The sequence below is a fragment of the Sorghum bicolor genome, chromosome 7 (genome assembly GCF_000003195.3).
Source record: "Sorghum bicolor cultivar BTx623 chromosome 7, Sorghum_bicolor_NCBIv3, whole genome shotgun sequence".
NCBI classification, from domain to species: Eukaryota; Viridiplantae; Streptophyta; class Magnoliopsida; order Poales; family Poaceae; genus Sorghum; species Sorghum bicolor.
The window spans coordinates 1,159,055-1,168,867 of record NC_012876.2 but is presented as its reverse complement, the minus strand read 5'-3'; the positions used below and the strand labels follow the sequence as shown (position 1 = coordinate 1,168,867).

Genomic DNA, 9,813 nt, shown 5'->3' with positions numbered 1-9,813 from the left:
AACTAGCCATTCACAGTGTCCTAGGGAGAGGATATAGATATGAAATCAAGAAGAATAGTTTTCTTTTTGATAAAAGAAGAATAAAAAATTTGAAAGGGAGAGACATAAAGAAAAAAAAAGAAATTTCCAAAGAAATGCGTGAAAAAAAAAGTCCGGCCCAGAAGAAGGCCCGTGCAGGTACGCTCTTGTTGAGCCCAACAACCTCGACTGGGCCGTTTCTTCCCCCTCTTCCTCCTTCCGCCGCTCATCAACCCCTTCCCTCCGCCCGCTGCCTTCCCTTCCCCCCGCGTGGTCCTCCGCCGCCGCCACCGCTCTAAGCTAGGTGCTGAGGCTTTCGTTGGCCTCTTCTTCGCCGGCGACGAGCAACCACCAGGTACTCCCACCCCTCCCCTTCCCCTTCCATCCATTCCCTTGCCTTCATGCTGTGCGAAATTGAGCACCGAAACCCTAACCTAGGGCTATTTAGCTATTTGATTTGACAAGCCTCCTAACTTCGAAGTCCTATATGCTGGATTCGATTCGCCCGTGGTTTACCGAGCGATTTCTTCGCAGGGCACGGGCCTCAGGATGCAATCGTTGGTCCGGAATGTCTGCCGAGCCGGAAGCCGTGGAGCGGCGGCGAGGCTCCTGGAGCTTGCCGCTGCTCCCGTAGCCGCGGCTCATCCGGGGGCGGCGCAGCCATCCTCGGCCGTCAAACACCTCTGGCAGCCTTACGGGTTGGCTCGCCCGATCGGGGTAGATCAATCCGTACGTGTGCAGAGCCGGGTCATTCCTGCTGCTGCCTCCGGTTTCGGTCACTGCGCAAAGGTTCTTGTTGCGACGAGGGGTTTGTCGACGGTGGGGAATGCAGCTGAGGTTGCTTCTGATTCGGACGATTCCACCTCTCTTGCGGTTGAGCACCCCCCGCGCATCAAGTTCAAGAGGCCCGACAAGACCGCCAGGCATATTATGAATGTATGTAAGCTGAGTGAGTGTGTTACTTGCAGGAACTATGTTGTTAGTTGTTACATCCAGTGACACTTTACAAAATCACCATGGGAACAATAAAGCCGCTGCTTGTTGTTTGCCTATGCAGATCCTGAACAAAGAGGCAGTCGATAAGGTCCGCTCGGAGAGGGAGATTCCTGATGTGCAGCCTGGATGTATGATTCAGATGAGATTGGTAATATCATTTCTTCATGTTCTTGCTTTAGCGCTGTTCGGATATGTATCTGGCACTGATCGTTCCTGTGAATCAATGAACAGCAAGTTCCTGAGAACAAACGGCGCGAGTTGACATTGAAAGGGATTGTGCTAGGAAGGCGCAATGCTGGCATCAATACAACCTTCAGATTACGTAGATTAGTGTCTGGCATTGGAGTCGAGTCTGTCTTTCCACTGTAAGTCAATCCAAACATGTTCTTCTCTACTCTGCTTTGTTTGCTGAGGTTGAAGTACTTGTTATATAGGTTCTTTATATCCTTGTGCTGCCAGAATTAACTTATTGTCCATTGATATCTGATAATTATTCAATGACTGCTAAACTTCATGTTTCTACTATCTAGTGGGATATTTCTCCCTGTCCGTTACTATGGCAGACATGGAGTTCTTGTCCTCTGTTGTGCATAACCTTACAATATACTCTGATAAATTAAGGCCAGCTAAACTATAGATAGATGTTTCTGCATGACAAATGTAATTGGATGTTTGCAAAACTGGGAAAACTGTTCTCAAGAAATCTTGTTTTGTCCTTCTGTTTGTTGCAAATCCATGAATACTATATTAACCATGCTATGACACATAGCTAGTGACCTGAAGCAAGTTAATGATGATGTACCAAACAGTATAGTCGGATTGGCCATTTTGCAGAATGGACATAACTGCTTGTGCCCTGTTAGCAAGCATCCTAGTACGAGTGGAGATTATAGTTTCATAAATACATTATCCAGTTATGCTCCTACCTCAGTTGTTCTGAATTTGTAGCAGATTCTTTCTTTGTTTTGCATTTGCCATGGAAACAAATACATTAAAAAAATATTATTAGTAGTAGATTATATGCTCTTTTTTCTTTTTTTCTTTATTATCAGGATCTTTGTGCTTCGTTCAGCACTTAACTTTTAATGTTTGGAGCTAGCATAACCATGGAAAGATATCATCGCATATGACAATGCATATTCGATACTAGATTGACTTGAGATTTTCACCAAATTATGTTTTATGTTTTGAATGGAAATCTGCTGGTGTTATCTTTGAACAGCCACACGTCTTTCTTTTAATTAGCTATCAGCTATTTGCTTACACTATTTTCTTGATGTGACTTTCTCTTTTACGTTCAGTTACTCGCCAAACATCAAAGAAATCAAGATCTTGGACAGGAAGAAAGTCAGGAGAGCTAAGCTGTATTACCTGAGGGACAGGGTGAACGCACTTAAAAAATGAGGCTTTCAACTTGTCTCTAGGATTTTTGCCCATGTGGATCAGCATGGTTTCTGAAGATGCAGCAGTTGCAGCCTGAGAATCACATTGTTTGGTTCCATGTTTGAAAGCTCATAACTTGTAGTTTGTCAATTGTCATGCTTGGTTTCAAGCTGCAAGTGCTAGCAGAATATGTTTTGACACAAAATTTAGAAATGCGGATCTTCCGTCTTTTATTTGCAGCACTAACATCGGTGCGAAAAAATAATGTGCTCAGGTCTATTATATTACTTCCCCACCCCCATATGCGTTTGACATAAACAAGCTGGAATACTTACCAAAGTGAAAGTATTATGTGATGCTTCATGTTAGCAAGGTTACGGTTTTATATATCAAACCATTTAGTGTTTGCTTGCAGAAATCTATTGTTCTGAAGAATGGTCTGGTGGTCTCTGTTTGTCCAGCTTGACCAGCTGTGAACAAGAACTTGTTTGAGTTTTTATGGCTCAGTATGTGTGGTGTGAATCCAAGTGATTGTCAGTGACCGGTATTGTAACAATTGAGGTCGGCTAAATATGAGTTTTAGGAACTGACACCTGATAATCATCCAAATTTTATGGCCATCGCCTTTCTCCGAATGCAGGGGGGCCTTACCTTATTTTTTAGGGGGGTTTTTGCATATTATATTATCACCGTCTGTGATTTTGGCCTATATGGAGTTGATGAAATAGGGGCATCTATATAGGCTACTAGCTGGTTGCTGTTCTTTTAGCATGCAGCCATATATGGATGAAGATTGACTCTGTGTGCCCAGTGTGCAACCGGTTTGATGAGGATGGGGGGGCACCTTTTCTGAAATGCAAATTGGCCAAGAATGTATGGAGAAATCCTGAAGCTACTTGAGGAATGCCCGAGACATGATTACCCAGGTTTTGCGGGAGAAGCGATGCCTTATCTTTACTAGCTGTGGTTTCTATGGTCGTTTTACTAGCTGTGGTTTCTATGGTCGGAGAGAAATTTCATTAGGGAAGAGGGCCGCCCGGCCGAGCTCATTGCACGATTAATCAGGACTTATGCGGATGAGATGGAAGCTTCAAAAACAAAACCTGGAGGGGTTACACAGAGAAGAATTGGGAGGTGGGTGCGGCCACCTGAAGGGATGCTGAAATTAAACTGTGATGCATCATACTATCAAGAAGAAGGTTGTGGAGGATGGGGCTTTATCATCGGAGACAATGATGGAGATGTAGTGCTTTCTGGTTGGGGGGCGAGTGAATCACTTGGTGAACCCTTTGCAAGCGGAGATCATTGCCTGTTTACAGGGAGTGCAAGCAGCAAGCAATTTGGGAATTGGTCATTTGATACTAGAGACTGATGCTCTGAAAATTAAATAAGGCTGGGCTTCAAACCAGGAAGATCTCTCGGTGACAGGCTCTCTGATGGAAGAGCTAAAATCCTTTACGTCTACAAATTTTATTAGGTGTGATTGTAATCATGTTCCTAGAGAATGTAACAAGGCAGCACATGTTCTTGCTGCTCTGGTGTGGGTAGCACGGAAGAGATAGAGCACATTTCGTGTGATGTCCCGGATAGTGTTAATGTAATTGTGGTTGACGAGTGCAATGAGAAACTGCCCAAATTCAAAAAAAAGAGCATGCAGCCATATATGTTGGCAACTAGCTTAAGAACCACGTGTGTGGTAATGAAAGGCAATCAGCTTAATAACCACCTGTGTTGTAGCTCAATGTTTTACTTCACCAGAGTAGATCCACAAGCAGAGAGCACATATATGTATGTATATAAATTAATCTCACTTAATCTAAGAAAATATATAAATCAATCTCACACCACAAACTTGATGATAGATTATTGTAGCATATCTGCATATGCATATCGAGCACGAGGTTCGCACGCTACCAGCATGTAGATGCATCCGCTTGGTTTCATCACATAAACACAATACATTTATAGTTATAGATGGGTACATATATAACAAGCAAAGCAGCAATCAAATCCCATGAGCGCAACCATCAAATCGCACAAGACAAGACAGGTGCGGATGATGCGCCTTACTTATTACAAGCATCTTGTCTGAGAGGTGGCTGAAACACACACACACTACACACCTCATTGTTCAGCAAGCTGAAACACACACAAACAGACAACCAGACAGTAGGTGGCTGCCTCACGGCCAGGCCTGCACACAACACCAGGCCGGCATGCAGGCATCAGGCACCAACCAGGCGCCTCGAATGGCCGTCTTTCTTATTTCAAAATCAAACCAAACACACGCTGAGAATTGCAAACGGAAGCAGCTGGCCAACTCGGCCAGCCAGTCATCAAAGGCAGGAGCTACCCTGAAGCCCCGTACCTTCCCTGGCCTTTCACACAACAAACAAACTGATCAACTTGCAGTTGCAGACAGCATCCATCGATCCTCAGAAACGACCGACGACATAGCAGCAATATCAGATGCGTACTCTCCAGATCGAATGAGTTTCCATCACCTGGGTAGAGTGTGAGTGATGGAGAAGTAAATCAAATCAAATCAAATCAATTAAGAGTAAATATGTAGCTAGTATGGATGTATCTACTTTGTTATTACCTGAGAACAGTGGTCCTGAGCGTGCGCCTCTTGTAGTAGCGCGAGTGCACCGGCGCCTCGTACAGGGAAGGGTGGTGCCCTGCGTCCACCCCGTCCCACTTCAACGCATCCCACACGTCCTTCTCTATCTCCACGACTGGCCTCCTCATGCCTGCCTTGCGGCCCTTCAAGGCCGGCAGTTGGCGCAGGCTCCAGCATCCCCTGATCTTGACGGTCTCCAGCGCAGGCGCTAGCACCTCGGCAGCGGCCTCACATATCTGCTGCAGCGCCGGGAGGTCGTGCAGGTGGATGGTGGTCAGCTTCGGGAACTCGATGCTTGTGTGCTGGTACATCTTGTACCTCTTGTCAGCCGGTACGAAGATGTGCATGAGATTGCCACAGTGGATGATGTGGAGAGTCTCCAGGCTCGGGAAGGAGGGGCGAGTGCCCATCGCAAGCCCGAACTGGAGGCTTGGACAGCAGCGCAGGTGCAAGTGCCGGAGGCTTCTGAAGCGATTAGCATAATAGTTGATGGAACCTTTGCTCCATACACAACGAGCCATCAGGAGATCTGATGCCCAGATGGTCTCCAGGTTACCATGATAATCCTTTGCACCCGGAGGAAAGACGACGTGCAAGTTGGGGCACCTCTCGACGCGGCACCACCTGAGGGATGCCCAATATCCTGTAGGCATAGTATTGCTGCAGGTGTGGACATCATGCACATGCAGGGATTCAGTAGTATACACTGTCATCAATGAACCTAAATTATCTTCATTAGGATTTGCGTCTATCTCACTGTGCACACTACGGCTTCCGTCACCAATCTCAATATGGTGATCCAATTGTCCTGTTGGGCCCTTGGGGAAGGTCTGCATTGGGGTTGGTTCATTACCAACCTTAGTAAAGATGTCACAGTACACGCCTCTAGCAGCTATCTCATAGTGCCGTTGATGACAACTGGATCCAACCGTCTCATTGCTCATTGTTGTTTCGGGTTGAATAGTCTCCATGCATGTAGCTGAAGAGGTGACGCTGATGTTGAAAAAGGAGCCATTGTAAGGCGCACAAGATATGGGAGCACAAAGGGATCGAGCAAGCCTAGCATCCACAAAGATTGCGTGCACCTGCGGCCGCAAATATTTCTGTCGGGCACCAAGGGATAGTGGCCGAGCACATCCATGTACCCTCTTGCTCCCAGGCCGCGTGTCTATATAGATCAACTCCAGTTGTCCTTGCACATAATCTGAGCCCCAATTTATTGCACGAAGGTTCTCACAGCCAAGCAGGAAGAGACGCTTGAGCCTCGGGACATCCATCACCATCGATCCAAAGTCAAGTACCTTGATCGCACATCCTGAAAGGTCTAGCTCCTCTAGATTGGGTAGCCCACGCAAGAACAGATCCTCCAACAATGTGCAACCTTCTAGAGATATCTTGGAGACTCTGACATCCTTATTATCTACAACAGATGGACGACACTCTGGACGAGAACTCATTGGAGGTATCTTGCCGGTTGATGTCCAATGGGATGCTGGTCCATAGCCATCAAAACTGAATGACTTTAGCAAGGAGTTGTGCAACAGAACATTCTCAATCCCATCGCAACCATCTAGAACAAGTACTTGAAGTTTGCTTGCCTCTGATAAGCTTCCTGGCAGGATTTTCATGTCACTGTTACCAGACAAATCAAGTATTTCCAGCTGTTTCTTATCCACCAATGAGTTGTTGTTGTTCATGGATGGTTCTTCCTGATGTGTAGGTTTGATTATCCGGAGTCTTTGAAGGTAAGGTAGCCTTTTCTCCAATAATTGACCTGTGTACTGCCAGCACCTAACTCCTTCTATATTTAGCTCTATGAGATTAGCCATAAGACCTATCTTTTGCTCACATAAGATCTCACCCCAGTCCGTGTAACGCAGATCAAGCACCCACAGGCTATGCAGAAATAATGTCCACTCGGTGATACAATCCCCTCCTTCAAGTTCACTTGTATTTTTATTCTGATTTGTGCAGTTGCCCAACCCAAGAAATCTTAATGTATTGCAGTGGAGGAAAGGAGGGGATGCAAAATTGAAGGCACAATAGGAGAGAATTAGAACACCAAGTTTGTTGCAGTGTTTAAACAAGCTACTTGGTAACCTTGGTGCAATACTAGTCTTGTCAAACGATAGGAACACTGATGATGCCGTTGCCAGTATAGTTTGCATGTTGTCTTTAAGTACCTTATTCTTTGAGGTGATAGAAATCCAACGGTAAGGCCTCTTTTTATATTTGTCAATGTTGCCGTAATCTTCATCTTCAACTAGCAGATAAGAAGACTCTGAATGTTCTGCCATCTTAGCAAACACCTCACCAAGCAGAGAATCATCACCCTCAAAAGTAATTTCTGAATCCAAAGCATTGCTAATCTCCCTAGCTCTATCCCCTTCTGGAATGATCCCATCGCATATCCAGAAATTGGGAGCATGAGCTGCCCAATCCAATCCAAATAAGGTGATGCGAGGATTGCGGCGCAGGAAAAATGCATAGCGACAACAATCTATGATCATTGTTAAGTTGATGTCCCTCAAAAATGGACAGCTAGCAACTATGTTGGCAGCCTCTTGAAGAAACAGTGCATTAAGCTCTGAGTTTGATAAGGTACGGATAAGAAAAAAACGGTTATAAATGAACAGGCCTGTGTGTCTTAAATTCTCTGCTAGTGTTGGAATATTATGGGTCCAACTGTCATGCATAGTCACGAACCTTCTTCCAAATGTCCATATTATCATGCCGCCATACTCTAGAATACCAAATTCAGTTAGGGCGACCTCATCAGTACTTCCATTAATGAAAATCATCAAAAATCTAGTTTCCCTCAGGGTATGGTGAATCATTACTGAAACTTGTCGTATCACATCCCTAGATGCATGATCCACTCCGTTGAAGTCATCCTCCTCGTCCTGCTCCTCAAACAGGGCCATGGTCTTCCTGTCAAGTCTCAGCTCCTCTGCAATTTTTCTCTGCATCACTCTTCTACTCTCCCACCTTGAGCAATCAATGTAAATGGTTCGGCCAAAGCATAGTTTTGGAGGAGGATCTTTCATAGATGGAAGTGCTTGTGCTATGGATCTAAGAACAGCGGTTGCCCCAAAGCCACCCCACCCGTCAAAGTAGATTATGTTGTTCTTGAGGTTCCTCTGAATAAGATTCAGTATTTCCTCTCGGGCACCAACAACATCTCTTGGGTCGATACCCTGGAATATGGGGACAGCTAGCTAGTTAAGATCCAGTCGGCATTTATATAAGGAATTTGGTAAAGAAAACAAACTGCTCGGAAAATATGCATAAAACATGAGAGTCAGAGAGTAGCGGTACCTTAATATCTGGAAGCATGGTGAAACTCCTCTGCTACTGTACAAGAGGAGCAAATTATATCAACAGGAAGTACACGTGCGCGCAGACAGATTCTCGTCTACTTAACCCATGATGAGCATGGGTCGATCAATCAGCTAGCATATTTGATCATCAAAGACGACCTCTCCGATCCCCTGCTACGTGCAGTGCACATTCGATCGATTCCCTGCATGCAGGCAGGCGTGTACACACAACGTTATTATATTTAATAGCCTGTCAGTGAGTCGATCAGTGCTTGTAGGAGACTTAATTGCACACGCAGCATCGATGCGATCTTACGGCAAGCAAGCAATGCAAATTAAAGCATGCGCTCACAACACTAATTAGTTTCTTAATCGGAGTACTATTTTGGAGTAGCTAGTAATGTAAACTGGCTACTACGTACCGACTCGTTAATTTAAAAAAACATGGATAATAATGTACACATACACCGTACCTTTAGTTTCTGCTAGGATCGATCAGAGATGAAGAGATTGGACGCTGGAATGAATTGAACGATCCAAGGTCAGCTTGATGAAGCTAGTAATGGATTAGATGATGAGTTGGTTGATCGATATCCCAGATAGATGCTCAATTGCCCAGCCAACCATGGAAGAATTAAGCTGATGGAATGAAAGATCCAATAAAAGCCGATGGATGGAATGAAGGTGATTGTAGCTAGATATATGTTGCCATGTCCTCCTCGCTAACAGCAAAGGCAACATAAAGCAAAAGCTCACTCACAAGCCAGGCACGATCCCTTGCTTGCATTGCATTGTTGGAGTATCTGATATATGCACGATCAACGCTGCTTTTCTTCTTTGTTGGGCAAAGCTGAATTGGCATGCATATATATGAGCTCCCCCTTACACTTTTTTTCTTTTCGTTCTCATCCACATATACGCATCGTGTTGCGATGATTCTGTCAGCTTTTTGCTTTTCTGTTTTTGTTTTTGTTTTACCCCCCTCTTCTTTTAAAAGTAAGAGAACCTACCCATCTGGGTTCAAGTCTCCGACTTGACGTGGGTGCTTGTATTTTTCTAGATTTATTCTAAGATTTAACGGCGCTATGCTTTTGTGGTAGGCAACGTGTCCATCGACAACGAGGCGCCTGTGGTGACTTCATCAATCTCAAGATTTGCTGGTCCAACTCACAGTTCTTCAGAGGTTCTCATAAGAGTAGGATGTGCGTGTGTGCGTTCATAGGAAATGAGTATATACTCGTGTATATGAGTATCTGCGTCTGTAACTTTGTCTCGTAAAAAAAATTGATGCCAATACAACTTTCGTGGATTGGAGACATGCGTACCACTGCAATTCATCTATTTCCATACTAGTATTATATATAATTTGTTCCCTGTCCAATATATGCTACCAGCAGCCGTAACCCTGCCACACACACGTCACCAGCTGGCGCTGCGGAGAAGGCACACGCATGCATCCCTTTAATTTGGAAC

At 44.9% G+C, this 9,813-nt stretch overlaps 2 protein-coding genes across 2 annotated transcripts; one reads left to right on the top strand and one right to left on the bottom strand.

The window, feature by feature from the left end:
* Positions 215–2,784, top strand: LOC8066075 (50S ribosomal protein L19-2, chloroplastic). Its single transcript, XM_002444863.2, has 5 exons — positions 215–373; positions 553–954; positions 1,076–1,162; positions 1,246–1,379; positions 2,316–2,784. The coding sequence occupies exons 2-5, from the start codon at positions 568–570 to the stop codon at positions 2,416–2,418; spliced, it is 711 nt and encodes a 236-aa protein (XP_002444908.1). The 5' UTR covers positions 215–373; positions 553–567; the 3' UTR covers positions 2,419–2,784.
* On the bottom strand, positions 4,336–9,130 carry LOC8068551. Its single transcript, XM_002443696.2, has 4 exons — positions 8,814–9,130; positions 8,339–8,543; positions 5,000–8,217; positions 4,336–4,901 (listed from the first exon to the last, which is right to left on the bottom strand). The coding sequence occupies exons 2-4, from the start codon at positions 8,354–8,356 to the stop codon at positions 4,898–4,900; spliced, it is 3,240 nt and encodes a 1,079-aa protein (XP_002443741.2). The 5' UTR covers positions 8,357–8,543; positions 8,814–9,130; the 3' UTR covers positions 4,336–4,897.

Excerpts from the sequence above, each read along its gene's own strand:
- LOC8066075 (XM_002444863.2), top strand. The coding sequence starts at position 568 with ATGCAATCGTTGGTCCGGAATGTCTGCCGAGCCGGAAGCCGTGGAGCG. Across the intron at positions 955-1,075 it reads CCGCCAGGCATATTATGAAT|ATCCTGAACAAAGAGGCAGT; the intron begins GTATGTAAGCTG and ends TTGCCTATGCAG. Across the intron at positions 1,380-2,315 it reads GTCGAGTCTGTCTTTCCACT|TTACTCGCCAAACATCAAAG; the intron begins GTAAGTCAATCC and ends TTTTACGTTCAG.